This window comes from Myotis lucifugus, unplaced genomic scaffold, assembly GCF_000147115.1.
Source record: "Myotis lucifugus unplaced genomic scaffold, Myoluc2.0 scaffold_546, whole genome shotgun sequence".
NCBI lineage: Eukaryota > Metazoa > Chordata > Mammalia > Chiroptera > Vespertilionidae > Myotis > Myotis lucifugus.
This window is the reverse complement of record NW_005871594.1, coordinates 346,660-365,207: the sequence shown is the minus strand read 5'-3', so window position 1 is coordinate 365,207 and position 18,548 is coordinate 346,660. Positions and strand designations below refer to the sequence as shown.

Below are 18,548 nucleotides of genomic sequence, written 5' to 3'. Positions count from 1 at the left end.
CACTTCTCAGCAGGAGAAGGAGATGCTAGAGCGAGTGTGAGCTAAGGCCACAGCATTAGCGAGCGAGGGTCGTTCGAGAGATGGGCCCCGAGACAGGACTGGGGGAGGGAGGAGAACCGAGGGGCCGGAGGGGGCCGGGCCACCTCCGGCCTGAGATCTCGAGGGATCCGAAGGGACGCGCGGGCCCGGGGCCAGGGAAGGCGGCGAGGGGAGGGGGGAAGGGGCCAGACGGCGGGAAGGGCCTGGGCCGGACGCTGATGTGGGCAGGCCCGCCCCGGGGCCGGGCGGACGGAAGAACAGACGGTCCAGCGGGCCGCACTCACCATGAGCTCGATGGTCTTGTCCTCAATCACCGAGTCGGGCTTCCATGGCGGCCCCGCGGCCCCGCCTCGCTCTCCCCGCGCAGCAACGACCGCCCGTGCGGAGGAGGCGACGGCGGAGGCGGCAGAGGCGGAGGCGGTAATCGCACCCACTCTAGCTGCCAGCCCGCCCGGGCCGCCGGCAGCTCCGCCCTCCCCCTCGGTGGACGCAGTACGCAGAGCGAGAACTACAGCTCCCAACAGGCGCCGCGTGCTCCGCAGAGCGTTGTGGGAACGAGAAGCCGACCTCTCCTGGCAGCTCGGAGCTGAATTCTGAGCCGAAAGAAGCACTGGGTAGTGAATGCGAGAAGTGCAGACTTAAGGGTTCCCTCCAGATAGAGCCTCGGGAGTTCCATGACTACATGTCCCAGAAAACCCTGCGCGCGGGTTCTCCTTCCGCTGCTTCCTCCTGACTTCCTGGGAGCTACAGGCCACTCAGACCGGAACGGAAAGTCCGAGCCCCACTATTCACTTGTCAGAGATTCTGCGTATGCGACCCATTTCCGCACATGCGCGGTCAGTGTCCGCGGCGCCCGTTCGACGCCTAGGTAGGGGTTAGGCTGGTCAGCGGGCGTCTGGTGGTAGGGACACGTGTTGGAGACAGGTGGGTTCTAGTACTTTCGAAGGGGATGGGCTTAGGGCTCAGGTGGGGGAGAGGGCCGGCCGGCGAGAGAAGCTCCGCAAGGGAGGAGGGTCGACAAGGGGCATCCCTCTCGGGCATCCGGTGGGGTGTTTGGAGGTTTAGGTGGGGAAGAGGAGGTTTTTGGAGATGAGCTGTGGCGCTCGCTGTCTATATGCACCACGAACTGGGAGGAGCCGAGAGATGCAAGGGAATCTGCGTACATTGAGCCCTTCTTACTCACTTATTCGTTCAGAAAACTTCCAGCCACTGCCGGTTACCAGTCTAGACACGGAGTCAGCTCTGAACATCACACACAAGGTCTCTGTTCTCGTGGAGCTTAATTCTAGGGGGGTCGGGGCGGGGGGGGCGGGGGGGATTAACCAAAAGAGTGACGGGCGCTGAGAAAGAACGCGGCTGGAGACCTGGAGACGCCTCGCGAACTCCGTCACCGACTCTGCGAACTGTGTCATCTGTGTCTTCCATCAGAAACCACCAGGGACGCAGCAGTGGCCGAGCCAGCTGGGTGTCCTGCTGGTCGCTGCGAGGAGGACGAACACTCACCCTGGGGGGCGCGGGGAGGGCCCTTAGGTGACTTGGGAGCGGGTTTGAGGAAGTGAGGCTCTTCCCGGATTAGATGGTGCCGGGAGGCAGGAGTGGTCCTCTGGTTGGGGGTCTCAGTCACTCTGACCTGGAAGGACCGGGACACCGAGGGTAAAGCTGTCATTGGCCAATGAGCAGCAGCCCGGCCTATTAGTGGGGGGCGGGGGGACAGTGTGTATGTTCAGATATCATTAAGGAGCGGTCTTGTTCTGGTCTTGACCTGGCAGGGTTACAGAATGGCCTAGTCTGGTGTCTGTGTTCTGTGAAATGACTCTATTCAACAGGAGCACGAGGCCTGGCTAAGAAGGCGAGGCTATATCATGTAGTAATAGAGCGGCCTGGCTCTAAGGCAGCGGTTCTCAACCTGTGGGTCGCGACCCCTTTGGCGGTCGAACGACCCTTTCGCAGGGGTCGCCTAAGACCATCCTGCATATCAGATATTTACATGACGATTCATAACAGTAGCAACATTACAGTTATGAAGCAGCAACGAAAATAATTTTATGGTTGGGTCACAACATGGGGAACTGTATTTAAAGGGCCAGAAGGTTGAGAACCTGCAATGGCTCCACATGCCCTTAGACTTAGAGCCTCCTTTCAACTTCTCTGATTCCTGGGCCAGGTGTGGGTATCACATAGGTTATCAGGCCAGCGTCCAAATGTCAGAGGCTGCTTTCTCTTTCTCACGTGTTTTTTTTTTTGCATTCTCTGCACCTGTACAGTGAGGGGACTAAATGAGCTAGAAACCCCACTTCTAAGGTCCAGGTTATTATTTGTTTTGGGGGCATGCAGGACACCGTGTAAGCGCCTCGCAGTTGGCGATTAAAGTTCTGTGACCCCTGTCTCGTGCTTTCCGCCAAGGGAGCTGAGAGAAAAGCAATAGGATTGGAAAGTGATTGCCATTAACCTGCTATCCGAATTTCATCGGACCCCCTCCCCTGTCTGGGCCTCGGGACATTCGTTAGTAAAACAAATCGGTTGCAATAAATGAGCCGTGTTTCAGTGACCCATTGCATCATCATAAAACACCCTTAAGACTTAGTAGCTTAAAATATTATAGTATTTCTCACAACTGTGTGGGTTGACTGGATTCAGCTGAGCCCACATAGTATAAGCTCCGATTACTCGTGGGACTGAAATCAGTTGGGAGCTCATCAAAACAGCCTCTAAGACAGTGGTTCTCAACCTTGGCTGCACATAGAATCACCTGGGAATCTTTTTAAAATCCTGATTTCTGGGCCTCATCCTCCGGAAATTCTGTTTCTTTGTTACTAATGTTGTGGCCCCACCCCATAACAAAGAAACAGAATTTCCCGAGGATGAGGCCCAGAAATCAGGATTTTAAAAAGGTTCCCAGGTGATTCTAATGTGCAGCCAAGGTTGAGAACCACTGCTCTAGGGTCTCCCTTTCCACCTGGGTCATCATCAGTCCGGCTTCTGCAGGATAATTAGCTTTCTAGAATCTAGATTCTAGGTTCTAGAGCAGCGGTCACCAACCTTTCGGACCTCGCGGACCACCAGTGGTCCTCGGACCACCGGTTGGCTACCACGGCTCTAGAGGACATGACCCCAATGAGCAAATGCTTATTAAGCCAAAGCAGGTCATATGGCCCAGCCCAGAGTCAGTGTGGGAAGGGACAGTCCCAGTTCATTGGGAGCCACCAGTGTGTCAGCCAACCAGACTTCTGAGGCCCCGGCACTTTCCACAGGGCCTAGCACATAGGATTAGGGCAGGAGTCACGAGCTGAATATGATCTCAAGACGTATGTGTATCACACTGTCTTTTCTGTTGTTCTAAAATTGGACACTTTCACATTTTAAAATCCGAATCTCCAGCTTCTCTCAACAATTAAACCCTCTGTTCTGGCCGGCGGTTGGAGTGTCAGTGTTTAGATTCTTGGTCAGGGCACATACCCAGGTTGCAGGTTTGATCCCCAGTCAGGGTGTGTACGGGAGGCAACCGATCCAAGTTTATCTCTCACATCGATGCCTCTCTGCCTCTCCCTTCCTCTCTCTAAAATTAATATAAACTTTTTTTTTTTTTTAAGACTGGAGTGGGAGCCCTAGCCGGTTTGGCTCAGTGGATAGAGTGTCGGCCTGTGGAACAAAGGGTCCAGGGTACGATTCCGGTCAAGGGTACATACTTTGGTTGCAGGGTCCTCCCTGGCCTGGGCCCTGGTCGGGGCTTGTGCAGGAGACAACCAATCAATGTGTTTCTCTCACATCGATGTTTCTGTGTTTCCTCCTCTTCCTCCACTCTCCCTAAAAATCAATGGAAAAATATCCTTGGGTGAGAATTAACAACAAAATAAACATTGATGAAAATAAAAGAATCTCTTGTTGTGGGGGTAGGGGAAGACTGGAGTGGAACCCTGTAACTATTTCTGCTCTGCCAGCTGGCACAGTGATTAACTCTGTCAATAGAGCACCACAGGGGACACGGCTGAATGAAAGGACTTCTCTTCCCGGCTCCAGTACACATCCTCTTCCTTCTGGCCTTCGTGGCACAGCAACCGTTTGCAGAGCTGTAACTCACAGGCATACGCGGGGGGCGGGGATATCCGGGAGGTGGCTTCCCAGTGAGTTCAGGGGCACCTCGGCAGGCACTTCCCTGCGTGCCAGCCCCGACCTGTGGCGTGTTCAAATGATGTACTTTCTTTTTTTTTTTTTTAATATATTTTATTGATTTTTTACAGAGAGGAAGGGATAGAGATAGAGAGTTAGAAACATCGATGAGAGAGAAACATCGATCAGCTGCCTCCTGCACATCTCCCACCGGGGATGTGCCCACAACCCAGGTACATGCCCTTGACCGGAATCGAACCTGGGACCTTTCAGTCCACAGGCCGACGCTCTATCCACTGAGCCAAACCGGTTTCGGCTCAAATGATGTACTTTCACCTGTGACGATGAGTTAGGAGGATAACGCACTGAATTGTGGCAACTCGTTTCCACTCATGTCAGAGGGCAGGTCTTTCGAGGGAGAATCTTGTGAAATCATAAGGGTGTTGGTAAGACTGTATTGAAGGTAGCAGCTCTGTATTTCATCCACATGACAAGGCTTCCTGCCTTATCGATCGATCTGTAGAATTTGGGGGGAAAAAGATATCATGAACTATATATATTTGCACATTTATTTGGATTGAAAAAGCCAGACTTTCTGACAGTCTAATTTGATTGACTGGTTCGATAGGATTGGCATTGCCAATAATGGGTTGTTAGATTAGTTAAATCTTTAGTTCCATGATTGTGTGGAAAATATATTTAAAGCACATAAGTACAAACATTCATCAGTTCACTTATTGGCAAACATATTGAAATTAATATTTGTATTTTCCCCTACCCCTTTTTAAACTTAGGTTAAATAGGACACCTGCAATTGGAAAAGTAAAGAAAAGTTGTGTTAGTCAGAATACACTATGCCACATGAGCAGATTACCCTGTGTATCAGGGATGCAGAACCAGTAAGAGTGAATTAAGGAATATTTTACAAAGAGTTGATGTTATATAATTGTCAAAACTAGTTAAGCAGCCAAACCAGTTTGGCTCAGTGGATAGAGCATCGACCTGCAGACTGAAGGGTCCCAGGTTCGATTCCGGTCAAGGGCATGTACCTTGGTTGCGGGCACATCCCCAGTAGGAGGTGTGCAGGAGGCAGCTGGTTGATGTTTCTCTCTCATCAATGCTTCTAACTCTCTATCCCTCTCTCTCCCCCTCTGTAAAAAATCAATAAAATATATTTTAAAAAAAATACTAGTTAAGCAATCTCTAAGGCTGTTGTCTTCCTGGGCAATACTGGGTCTTAAAAGTCCACGGGGCAAGCAAGTCAGGAAGGGGAGATGGGTGGAAGGTTGGGGAGAGAAGCATAGGTGAACTGGGGTCAGACTGAAACCTGTCGGTTCTTATTGCCCCTGACCTTGGTGCTATGGATGTCCTGCAGAGGCGGGAGCCCTGTGTCACAGGCTGAACACCCACACCTGGCCCAGGAATCAGAGAAGTTGAAAGGAGGCTCTAAGTCTAAGGGCATGTGGAGCCATTGCAGAACCAGCCACTCCTCACACCACGGAGGTGAGTGAGCTGATCGACAGAGATGTATTTGGGCTACAAAATGACTGGTTTCACTTCCACCCCCCAAATCCGTCACAGGAATCTGCCTGTGGCCCACCCTCATCAGAAACAGACAAGAACAAAATTCAGGGAAATGTAGTTTCCTAGCCAAGCTGACCCATTACTAAGTTTTCACACCTTAATACACGTATCTGTTTGTGTGAAGTCCAAAGTGGTCAGCCAGCTCTCTATCTTAAAGTTAGACCATCTGCAATCCATGGTCTCCGGTATTAATGGGAAAGAGGGGAGCTGCACTAGCTATCAACTGCCTTATCTCAGAAAGTTGTTCCTGCTCACTGTTCATTGGTCAGTGCCCACTCACTCAGTCCTAAGAGGCTGGAAGGGCTGCTAAAGGATGTGCTCTTCTGTGTGACTGAAAAAGAAATGAAGTAGAATTCGCTGAACAAACAGGATGATCTCTGCTATGCAGGTATGATTAATATTCATTTATTAAATCTCGGTAGAGTCTTTGGTATGCTCCGAGAAACTGAGAAACTGAATTTCTCCAGTGACAATATAAAAAATCCTTTTAGTAGTCAGGTGGTTCCCAATATTTTGTTCTTAACTGATTGAATTGAGTTCCCATTTCCTCATCTATAAAATGGGAATGACGGTGTCTTCCTCATGGGTTATTGAAAGGATTCAATTAATATGTGAAAACTCTTGGTGGTTGAATGTTGTTAAATGAGAATAATAGTTAATGTCTGTAGAGAAAACACACACACACACACACACACACACACACACACAGAGCCAGGCGTGACTTTCAGAACAGATAACCTAAAGTCAGACCTGCTGTATGACCAGTGTACTCAGGAGCTGGTAAACCCTTTCTGGTCTGGCCAATGTGAAGTGTGCCCTGCTTTTCCCACTTCAGCCCAAGAGAAGAACCCCAAAGGCAAATAGAGTTTCTCCGTTTGTTATTTTATTAGAAGCATATTTACATTCTTGCAGTTAACTTTGCAGAGAACATTTTACAAAAGCTTTGTATAAAGTTTGGAAACTACATAAAAATAACTTCTATCCTTCATAAAGGGAACATATAAGTTAGTTATACATACTCTGCCATAAACTGACTGAAAAGGAGGAACGGTTTCTTCTGTCCCTTACAGAGGAAACGTTAGCACGGGGCCTGAGGAACACTGCGGGCCTTCTCCGCGATGGGCAGTGCACACTGGCTCAACTGTGAGGCCGGAAGGCCCAACCAGACCCCGTCCAGAACGAACAGGGAACCTGTCAGGGCTCCGGTGGCACTGAGCAGGGAAACAGCAACTCGAACACGATTCCAACGTGAATGGCAAGTCACGTAAGGGAAGGACCAAAGACTTGCCTGAGCCATAAAACCTAATACTCATTCTCACACCCCAGGCTGCAAAAGGCAATGTGTTGTAAACAAAGCCCAAATCAGCCCCACCTGGCCATTCGCCAGTACCGGCCTCCCCTGGCAGAACTGGGTCTACGCTCTGTAGTTACACTGCTGCTGGTCCACATTTTCCAGCACCTGTGCACCTAAGAGATTCAAAAGGGACAATTGTTTCATTTGTTGATACCTGACCAGTGTCCCATGTGGGTCAAATCCGGAAGCAGGCAAGCTGAATGCTCACTAACCTGAGAGGACCATCGCCTTCCCCCGGCCTCCAGAGCATCTTTACTGCATCTGTGAGAAGGGCACCCCCAGTCCCTTCTTTCGAACGGCGACTCTCCCTTTGCAAGATCCAGGAGAGGATTACAGCCAGTGCTAAGACTTTGCTTTAGAAAGACAAAGCTTCGAACCTAACCATAAGGAATGAAGAAGGAGAAAGTCCTCCTGGGGGCGGCATGCACTCTGTCACCAGCAGATTAGCACCCAGACTCCATGTGCCCATATGATTTCTCAAAATCACCTGCAGTTTTCTCTCGTTTCTTTAAAGCAGGTGTCTTCCTGAAGAAGCCATTCATTTATATTTGTTTCAAGTTAGAAATCAAGATGAAGAAGCTTTGTTTGTAAAGAAGCCGAATGCCAGTTTGAGCATTTGCCTTCATTGGGTTATCGACACTGCAGCCTTGGAGATCAGACTCTGGGAGGCCAACTGATGACCCAAAGGTCCAGGATTCTGTCTGAGCTACAGAAGCTTTGCTTCTGCCATGTTCGGGGGGGGGGGGGGGGTAGACACACAAAAAGCATTAGTTTCTCCCTGATGCTTTTGCTTCCTGAGGACTGCCAGACCTCTGAAGTATAAGGCTAGACTCCTGAAATAGGAGGAGCACAGGGCAGAGGCAGACAGCCTTCCCATTTCACCTGGGCAAATGTGAGATGGAAACAGACTGGGTTGTGGAAGTGCTGGGTGGTGAACACACCCATTTGTCCCTGAACACACACTACCACATGGGGGCCAAAAGGAATCACAGACTGTTCACCTTGTGCTCTGGTGCCAACATGCCACATACCAGCGGCTCCACCTGACATACTCAGTGGCTCAGGCAGCAAATGTGCTCCAACCCACCTGGTACGTGGTACGAGAGGCCCAGGGGCTTTGTGTGTGTGTGTGTGAATGTGCTCCAACCCACCTGGTACGAGAGGCCCAGGGGCCCAAGCCCTTTGTGTGTGTGTGTGAGTGTGTGTGTGTGTGTGTGTGTGTGTGTGTGTGTGTGTGCAGGAGGTGGGAGACACAGATGGCATGAAAGACCTGGGACCAGGAGAATGAACAGTTCTGGCTCTCCCCCATTGTAGACATGGCCTCAAGAGGAAAGCAAACTGGGGAAAGTGGAGAAATAAGGGCACCCCCTGAGCAGCTGGCTGTGAGGAGCCATGATTCCTGTCTGACACTGCAGGCAATGGCTGAAGAGCCACCAAGAATTACAGCATATGGACGAGCCCATGGTGACTTCAGCGGCAGCACTGTGCACCCACAGGCAGCAAAGACTGGTGTTTTGGCAAACAGGAGGGGCCTCGAGGCTACAGCACACTCGTTCCTCTTGGACCCTGACCACACCCACAACCCGAATCGCTGACTGCTCGAAGGGGCCTGGGGTTCAAAGAGAACATATATTAAAAGTAGGCGATCCTCCATGAGAGCGCGGAGTCAGGAACACGGGTCACTCCGGCAAGGGGCTGGATTCGAGCTGGTGCGGAAGCGAGAGGGAGGGGTCCTGAGTGACTTGCTCACAGAGAGTGGGAGGGCCCAGAGGCCCGCCAGCCACAGCCCCGAGCGGCTGTTAGGAAGCATCAGCAGAGCTGTAGGGAAAGAACTTGGTGGCCTTGTTTGGGGTGGTGGGGTTCGGGCACTCGGTCTCCTCGTTCAGTTTGAAGAACATCTCCTGCTCCCGCTTCTTCTGGTTCAGATCTTCTTCCAGAGCCTAAGACAGAGAGAGGGTAGATGGAGCTCAGATTCCATGGGACACAGGTCTCCCAACCTCAGGACCCCCACCACGGTGGCCTTCTCTGGGAATTGCCCTCCTGGGCCTTGGTGCCTGGGTCACCTGGTCTTCCCTCTTTCCTTCCCTAGAGCTTATCACCCAGAAAGTAAACACCACCTCCGCCATCCTCCTGCCACAGCCACACAGGAGTTTCCTGTGAGCCCAGGGCTACAGTCTGGGGCAATGCCAGTCTACATGGGGTGTGGGGAAAGCAGGTGCAAATCTGCTGGCAGGAAAACAGCCGGAGGAGCGGAGAAAAGCCTGAGGCAGAAGATGGGGAGAGAGATTTAATAGGGGAGCAGCAATGTGTGTCCCAGCCGGGGCCCTGCCCCACAGAAATCACCAGTTGTTTTCAAAACACAGGAAAACCTTGATATAATGAAGTAATTCAGGGGAAGGGGTGTCTGTTAAAGCCAAAAGTGCATTATATAACAGAGGAGGTTTTCTGAATGCATGTTAAAAAAAATTGACAAATTAGTTTACCTGTTTTTACTTATGTAGACACATATGTGTAATTAAAATTAAGCATGTATGAAGAGTTTAATTCACAGAAAAATTGTCTATATGTATTTCTGTAATTTTACATATACTAAACAGGTCTAGTAAATGTGCATTCACCAGTCACTGCAAGTAAACAAATGCACTTAGCTGGGGCGTGGCTCAGCTCACTCGGGAACATGGGCCAGCACGTGTTAAAACTGCTACAGACATGAGTGATTTGAAATTTCTGGTAATTCACACAGACGCTTGGCTCAAGTTCTCCTTTGCTGGATGTATTAATATCAGTGTTCGTGGCAAGCAAACATATATGCAAGATCGAAGTAGTACTGTTTAAGCGCCTGTAACAGAAGTTACAAAACCCAGTGCCCATGGGAGCCAGCCAGATGATTACATGAGTGGAGAGAGCTGGCCATGAGACAGTAGGGAGTAATGGGGACTGCGTTGCGGTGAAGAGCACCAGCCATGTCTGAAGAGGGCAGCTTTTCTGTTCTAGCTGATGGCTGTCATGTAGTTTGATGGGTCCAGTGTTACCAGAGTTCCTAGGTTTTCAAAAGAAACTGGAAGTCCAGATTTTTTTTTAATTTTTATTGATTGATTTTAGAGAGAAAAAGAAAGGGGGTGAAAGAAACATCAGTCTGTTGTTCCACTTATTTATGTATTCATCGGTTGATTCTTGTATGTGCCCTGACCAGGGATCGAACCCACAACTTTGGCATAGTGGGTCATTGCTCTAACCAACTGAGCTACTCAGGGCAAAATCCAGATTTTAATGTAAAATTTAGTTGGTAACTTTCAAAAAAATTTAAATTGCTATGTATTGGCCAAATCTAAGATCTGTAAGCCAATTTTAGCCCATAGGCCATCAGATGGGACCTCTGCTATAGGAATACCAACTTGATTCTAATAACGACCACAGAGAGTTTAGTAACTTGCCCAGGGTCTCACAGGTAGTAACGGAGAGCCAGGACTTTATCCTACGTCGCTTACTTCAAAGCCTCTTACACACTGTTCTATTCTACCAGCCACATCTCTTCCTCTATGTAACCTAAGGCGGGAGATGACAGCCCTGTATTGGTAAGGGGCCAAACTGGAAATATTTTTGGCTTTGTAGGCAGGCTGTGAGTTCCCTGGCACGGCTTCACTGCAGTTACAGTCCAGTATCCAGCACAGACAATATATCCCTGAACATGCATAGCTATGTTCCAATACAATCTTACTTTCAAATACAGGGGGTAGCCCTAGCCGGTTTGGCTCGGTGGATAGAGCGTCAGCCTGCAGACTGAAGGGTCCCAGGTTCGATTCCGGTCAAGGGCATGTACCTTGGTTGTGGGCACATCCCCAGTAGGGGGTGTGCAGGAGGCAGCTGATTGATGTTTCTCTCTCATCGATGTTTCTAACTATCTCTCTCCCTCTCTGTAAAAAATCAATAAAATATATTTTTTTAAAAAATACAGGGGGTAGGTTAGAGATGGCCCATGGACAGTAGTTTACAAACACCTGCTTTTAGGAACTACTTGTCATTCACATTTACAGCCCCAAAAAGCAAGGCTCAGGGGGGAAGACCCAACTTGTCTGAGGCCGCATTCTAACTATGACCTAAGCAACACTTCATTGACCCTACAAGATATTCTGTATTTACCAAAAGAAATCTGAATTTTTCTAAAAATATCCCACAATGCACAGTCATCTCCCCTGAACCCATACACAGACAGCATCTCAAGGCTGCTGACTGTAATGCGAGAGGGTTAAAGGACATTTACTCCAGAATGGAAATCCCCTCTGGGTCCGTGTTCTAGCAGCAACCCAGGTCGCTAATGATAGGACCATTCTATAGGGGATTCTGGAGAGGCAGCCCTCTCAGCAAAATGCAATGCCAGCTCCTCAAACACACTGTAGTGTCTCCCCGAAGCCCAGGTGTCCCCATGGAGCAATCTGGGATATGAGGCAGTTGCTAGAGGCAACGTAACCCATTCCTTTTCTAACTTTCTCAGGAAGTGCCAAGGGTATACAGAACCCGCAGGTAAGAAAACGGGTTAATATATATTTCCTTTCCAGAGTCAACCTATGCAGGAGCATTACTGATCTGAGTGTCAAGTATCGAAAGTCTCAGCAGGCTGTCGTTACAAAACTGATGCGTGTGGGCCTGCAAAAAGGAAGTGCTGGGACCCTGGCCAGCTTCCAGCCAGAAAGCTCCATTAGCAGAGGGCGGGCAGCCTCACTTCAAGGACTTCCAAGGCCATTACATAGCTGAGGTGAGCAGCGGCCTCCCGTCCAGGCCACAGTTAGAGCAAGCTGAGTTGATGGGTGATGGCAGGACAAACCTCAGGGCTTCCGGCCACGGCACCAAAGAGAATCAGGCAGCGCTCTCTTCAGAGAGATTAGGCGAGTGTAAGGAAGTGAGCATGTCCTTGGCCTGTACCATGGGCTGGTGACTTTCCACATAACACTGTACAGTATTCATTTCGTACATCTAAAGTGACCACACTGAGACTCTGTGAGGGTTAATTTACTTGCCAACCGGGTGAGGCCGTGGTACCCAATTGTTTGGTCAAACACCAGTTGAGATGTCATTGTGCAGGAATTATTTAGATGTGATTAACATTTAACTCAGTAGACTCTGAGTAAAGCACATCACCCTCTATATCAGTGGTTCTCAACCTTCCTAATGCCGCGACCCTTTAATACAGTTCCTCCTGTTGTGGTGACCCCCAACCATAAAATTATTTTCGTTGCTACTTCATAACTGTAATGTTGCTACTGTTCTGAATCGTCATGTAAATATCTGATAGGCAGGATGTATTTTCATTGTTACAAATTGAACATAATTAAAGCATAGTGATTAATCACAAAAACAATATGTAATTATATATGTGTTTTCCGATGGTCTTAGGCGACCCCTGTGAAAGGGTCGTTCGACCCCCAAAGGGGTCGCGACCCACAGGTTGGCGACGCACAGGTTGAGAACCGCTGCTCTATATTGTGGGTGGGCCTCATCCAACCAGTTGAGGGCCCCATAAGGAAAAAGCAATTCTGCCTCCAGACTACTCGAGGGCTCAAGACTGCAACACCAGCTCGTCCCTAGGTTGACGCGACCTGCCCTGCAGACTTCAGGCTTACCAGCCCCTACAACTGTGTGAACCGGTTCCTTAGAATAAACCTATAAATGTGTGTCTTATCTGTATGCACCTCCTAGGCAGACACCTGTGGCACAGCATGGAGCACAGCCTACCTCTGAGCCCCCAGCCCAGACACGGTTACCTTTTTGCGTGGCCGAAGCCTGTCCCGCCATTCCTTCAGGTTCTGGTTATGGCTCTCGTCCAGGGCCTTCAGCTTCTGGGTTTCATGTTCTACCAGGAGGTGACACTTCTCATTCTGGAACAAATTCCAGGCAGAACAGGTAAGACTCTCAGGAGCCAGGAAGCGGGGAGGGGGTGGTCAGGGGTCTCCCTGGGGAAAGGGGCCACCGAAGGGCTTGGCAGCACCAGGACACCTGGTGCTGTTCTTCGTGGGAAAGCTTTGAGCTTCTCCCCATAAGGATGGTGATGAGCTGTAGGTGTTTTGTAGATGTTCTTTATCAAGTTGAGGAAGTTCCCCTTACTCCTAGTTTGCTGCGAGTATTTATCATGAACAGGTGTTGGCTTTTGTCAAATGCCTTTTCTGCATCTGATCGTGTGAATTTCCTTTTTTAGGCTGCTGATGTCAAGGATTACACTAATTGATTTTCAGATGTTGAACCAGCCTGCGATAAATCCCACTTGGTCATGGTGTATAATTCTGGGATTCAGTTTGCTAATAGTTTGTTGTGGGTTTGTGCATCTGTGTTCATGAGAGATACCGGTCTGTAGTTTTCCTTTCTTGTCTGCATCTGGTTCTGGTATTAGGGTCATTAGGACACCCTTTGCCAAAACACAGTGATGGCTGAGAAATCCAGCAGCCTGCCCACTGTGAGGCCCCGGGCAAGGCACTTTCAGCTCATGTCAGAGCTTTACTCCAATCCTGCAAAATAGGACTTGTCACCCGCGCCCACTTTATGGATGTGGGAACTATGGCTGGGGAAGGGGAGGTGATTTGGCCACTGTGTGGCACCCTGGGTCATCAGATGAGAAGCCTTCCCTCTCAGCAGAGTCTCTGTCCCTGAGCTGACTGCCTTGGGGGAATCCGAGGCCACGGGGGGCAGCGGGAGGCCGGTACCTGCAGCTGCTGCAGCTCACTCATGTTGCTCTCGCACTGGGCCGCCATGTCCCGCATCTGGTTCTCGTGTTTTTGCTGCTGCTGCAGCCGCTCTGCCTTCTGCCTCTTCTCCTCTTGCTGGGAAAACTGCAACAGAGAGAAAACTGCAACAGAGAGAGGGGTGGGTGCCTCAGGGACCTCAGGCTGGGCTGGGGGCCCTGTCAGAGGGACTAGTACCCCACAGCACTCAGGCTGTGCCCCCCTCCCCTGTTTTAAGTTCTCCCTCTGAGCCGAGACCCAGCCCCTGCCCTCGAGGCTGGTGGGGACAGGACACTGTGCTGTGACCTGTGCTAGGACAGCGTGTGTACCACGCAGGAGCCACAGGAGCGCCTCCTGGTCTCTGAGCCACGACATGCGAGTGGGGTCATGGTGGATGAGAAGGGGTTTAGCAGCAGAGGAAGCTGCAGGGTAGAGGCACCGCAGTGTGAGGGAACAGGCATGCGCAAGTCTCGCCAAGCTTCCTCTGTCCACCAGAGAGGGGTCCCGGGGAGGTGATGAGGCTTCTGAGCTGTGTGACTTGCACATCTCTTTCCAAGACCCTCTGCTGCACCTTCTATTTTATGTTCGCCAACCTTGTAAGGTAAACCTGACCTGTGCCCGCTCCCGCACACCACGGGCCTACCTGCTTGATCTTCTCGCGCTGCTCAGCAGCGCTGCCCGCCCCGCTGATGTGCAGGCTCTTCTTGTACATGGCCATGCGCGTCTTGCCCTCGCTCCTCTGGATCTTGGGCAGCCGCGCCTTCTCCTGCTGCTGCCGCACCTTCAGCTGCTCCACCATGCGCTGGTTGTAGCGCTGCATCTGCTCCCGCTCCTGAGGGGGACAGGCAGCGGGGCCGAGGTCAGCTGCGCTCCGGGCACGGGGTGTACGGGGTGTCATCAGGAGCCCAGGACCCACCTGGCCCAGAATGCTCAGCAGAGCAAGGCTGTATCATTTCACACCTGCTGATAAGTAACATTGTCTGTTCTCACTTTAAAAATTGTTAATAGTGTGGATTCTTCTAAATGCCCTGCCATCTAATCAATGCTGGCATGCCGTTTCAAAGCTCACATCTCAAAGCAAAATGTACACTGAAACGGATGGTTTATCATTTTGATGGCAGGTGTCAATTCTTATTTTTAGAAGTCTTGATAAATTCCTTCACCTGACACGTATTTGTATTTCAGAACTTGGTACCAGTGTCACCTCCTGCAAGAAGCCTCCCCTGACTTCCTAGCCGGAGTGAGCTCCCGATTCGGAGCCGCCACAGTGGCTTAGGTTAGGAATGACCCACGGCAGCTGTGCAGCCAGACCTCAGTTATCTGTCTGTGTCCCCACTAAGGGGACTAAACCAGGACAGACGACTGGCCACACAGAGCTGGGTCTCACCTGGTCTGGGGACGTGAGGGAAGGCTTCCTGGCAGAGGACATGTTTAAGTTGATACCTGAAAGTATTCTGAAGGAACCCATGGGGAAGAGACAAAGGAAAGAAAGGCGGGGCAAAAGGAGAGAGGAAAGAGAAAAGGGCATGAAAGGGACATGGGTGTCAGAGTCCGAGAGGGAGCTGCTTGGACCATCGCTGCCCTGCATGGTCTCCCCTATTTCTGGCCCCTGGGGCCGAGGCAAGATGTCCGCCAGAACCTCCCCAGGCCTCCCCGTGGCCAGCCTCACTCCTCTGGGAGCAGACGGTACCCGAGTGGTGCCCCAGCACGGTGCGGGCTCCCGCTCTCCCACCCAGAGCCTCACCTTCTCGTGCTTGCGCACCAGCTCGTGCCGCTGGAGGAAGTACTGGTCCTTGAGCTGCTGCTTGACCAGCTGGTGCCTCTCCTGCAGGTGATGCTCCTCCATGTCCCACAGGGCCGCCTCCCGGTCTGCGGAGGACACACTGCCCGGTGAGCTGCTGAGGGCAGAGCCCCACCGGGCCCTCCCCTCCCCTCCCCTGCCACAGCCCAGCTGATGACTGTGCCACCTCATCAGACTACGTGGGAGAGCTGACTGGGCCACCTCCTGGAAACTTCCTTAATACCCACGGGTGAGAGCTCGCTACAGCAAGACGTGTTCGGAGTCAGGAGCCTGAGAAGCCGAGACCTGGGCTGAAACCCAGCTCCATCACGGATTTAGCACAAGAAAAAAGACTGCCCCAGGCCTCAGCTTCCAGCTCTGCCAAATGGGCACAACCGTACCACGGAGGGAGAATTGTCTTCGGGAGACATTTATGTTCCATCTACACGGCACCTCAGCTCCCCGAACGGGCAAATGGAAAACCCTCGGGAAAATGGGTGAGACCCTCCCTGTCCAGTATATGCATTACGCAGGCAATAATATGGCATTTTATCCCTGAGGTCTATTAATCAACACTTTGCTCAGCCACAGGGCGGGGAGCTGGTGTCAGACAGAGCACTTCATGGCCTGCAAGTCACAGAGCAGGTGGCGCTCAGCCCACCGCAAACGGTCTGTCTGCTTCACTGCATTCCTGTCGTGTGAAACCAGTCTGCCCGGGGTAGATGGGAACAGTCAACCCCACCGTCCCCCAGGTAACATGGTTCTTATGCACATCACGGGACAAAGCAAACGGGGCTTTCGGAGACATCCGTGCTCTATTCAGAACGTCGGACATCGAGGACCGCTTTTCTGGTCCACACCGAGTACCAAGCCATCAGAGCCCCGGCTATGGCACCCGCCTGTCAATGGGCCGGAGATGGCACCATGTTTCCTTCTTCACAAAAGCCCACAGGCTCCAAACTCACTTTCACCCACCCAGTTGTTTTCAATGTGGTTCACATAACAGATTTCTAGGCATTTAGAGCTCGCTTTGCACACGCCCCAGAACTGCACCCAACCTCTGCTCCCCGAAAAAGAGATAAAACCCATGGTTCCGAAAGAGCCCTGCTGCCCTTCAGAGCTCCCTACACCAGAGACGCCCCCTCTGAGCGGAGTGCCTCAGCCAGGCACACGCACTGTCCTGGTCCCTCTCCCCGGTGTCCCCCGCCTCCTCCCTCTGGCTGGGCCCCACACCGTTGTCCCTGGAAGGTCTCATGCTACGAGGGACTTGCCAGCATGCAAACCCGCCAGAACGCCTGCGCACAAGAGTAAAGAGCTCGCCTTCCAGGTGAGATCTGCATTCAAGGCCAACCCGACCCCTCATGAACTGCAGCCTCGGCCAAAGAACACTCGCTAAGCCTGTTTGCTCATCTATACACCTGGGGAGAACAGTGGACCTGCCCTGTGTGCCTTGTAGGGGGTGAGGTGAGGTTCAGGGCGAGTAAGGCATGAAAATGGGCTGGCAGAGCAGTCGCTCAGTACGGGACGGCTGTCATAAGAGGCGCTCAGCGCTGTCCGAGCCCCCTGCCACCCCAGGCATCCAGCTCACTTAGTTCCCACCCATCTCCATCAGCGCCTTGTCTTCCCCTCCACGTCTGGAATCACTTCAAGTAGCGCCGATGGTGACGGGCATCTCTGCCTCGCGCCTGACTTCAGCGGGGGTTTTCCTCCCGCTTCACCGCGATGGTTAGTTTTAGGGTGGAGGGGACCCAAGGCTGGATGTCCACCGACAGATTCTAGGCCACCCTGGGCCCGCCCGCTCCAGCGCCTGCTCCCGCGCCCGCTCCAGCACCCGCTCCAGCACCCACCTCGAAGGAGCTCCTGCTTCCGAGTCAGGCACTCGCGCTCCTTGTCACAGATCTCCCGCCTGTTGTCGGCCGTGATCTTCTTCATCGCCAGCTCCAGGTCCTCCTTCTGCTTGGCTAGGAAGTCCCGGTCCTGTGGGGGGTGGGAGGACAGGCCTCTGCTCAGCGCCGGCTTTTATTCTTATGACAGAAGAGAAGTCGGCGTGACCCCAAAGAAAACTTAGGGCATGTCCAGCAGGGAAATGAGACTTAGAGCAGAGCAACCAATGGTGATGTGTGGGCTTTGTACGGACCCTGGTTCAAACAACAAGTAAGAAAAGGGGTGTTTGAGACAACTGGAAATGTGAACACTGACTTGACTGCAACTTTTGTGAAATATTTAAATTTTGGGGGGTGTTTATGGTATTGTGGTTATTTTTTAGAGCTACATGAGATTTTTATACCTATATTCATAGCAGCATTATTCACAACAGCCACGGATGGAAACCTCTCTAGTGTCCTTAGACAGATGAATGGATACAATGTGGAATATTATTCAGTTGTAAAAAGGAAGGAAATTCTGACACATGCTACCACATAAATGAATCTTGAGGACACTATGTTAAGTGAAATAAGCCAGTCACAAAAGAACAAATACTGTATCATTCCACTTATATGAGGCTAAATTTGTAGAGATAGAAGGTAGAATGGTGGGTGCCCAGGCTGGGGAGGAGGAATGGGAAGTTAGTGTTTGATGGGTGTAGAGTTTCAGTTTTATAAGATGAGAGAATTCTGCAGAGGATGGTGCTGGTTGCACAACAGTGTGAATATGCTTACTGCCCGTGAACTCTACACTTGAAAATAGTTAAGATGGCAATTTTACATTCTGTCTATTTTACCAGAGTTTTAAAAAAAATTTTAATGAAAACATGCTCAAAGTCATTAATCATCCAAGAGATGCAAATCAAAACGACAATGAGGTACCATCTCACACCTGTCAGAATGGCTATCATCAACAAATCAACAAACGACAAGTGCTGGCGAGGATGCAGAGAAAAAGGAACCCTCGTGCACGGTTGTGGGAAAGCGAGGGTGTCCTGGACAGAACATGAAGTCTGGAGTCAGACTGAGTTTGAGGCCTCAGCCCCCAC

The 18,548-nt window shown here is 51.1% G+C and overlaps 2 protein-coding genes across 10 annotated transcripts in view; both read right to left on the bottom strand.

Annotated features, from left to right (window-relative positions):
• The window catches only part of FBXW11 (F-box and WD repeat domain containing 11), a 104,333-nt gene extending 103,617 nt beyond the window's left edge, over positions 1-716 (bottom strand). For 3 of the 9 annotated variants that reach the window (XM_006104132.2, XM_006104133.2, XM_006104135.2), the window contains exon 1: positions 324-716. In XM_006104132.2, coding sequence (XP_006104194.1) covers positions 324-326 — 3 coding nt within the window. In that variant the 5' untranslated portion in view covers positions 327-716. The remainder of the gene's footprint in view (positions 1-323) is intronic. The other 6 variants (XM_023745463.1, XM_006104134.3, XM_023745464.1 and 3 more) reach the window with 5 other exon arrangements.
• Positions 717-6,593: 5,877 nt separating this feature from the next.
• STK10 (serine/threonine kinase 10) overlaps positions 6,594-18,548 on the bottom strand; it is a 39,660-nt gene continuing 27,705 nt past the window's right edge. Inside the window, exons 12-18 of the mRNA XM_023745460.1 lie at positions 17,422-17,551; positions 15,539-15,663; positions 14,438-14,626; positions 13,777-13,902; positions 12,844-12,957; positions 8,236-9,024; positions 6,594-8,171 (exon numbers count right to left, since the gene is read on the bottom strand). Of these exons, the coding sequence (XP_023601228.1) occupies positions 8,884-9,024; positions 12,844-12,957; positions 13,777-13,902; positions 14,438-14,626; positions 15,539-15,663; positions 17,422-17,551 (825 nt within the window). The 3' untranslated portion in view covers positions 6,594-8,171; positions 8,236-8,883. The remainder of the gene's footprint in view (positions 8,172-8,235; positions 9,025-12,843; positions 12,958-13,776; positions 13,903-14,437; positions 14,627-15,538; positions 15,664-17,421; positions 17,552-18,548) is intronic.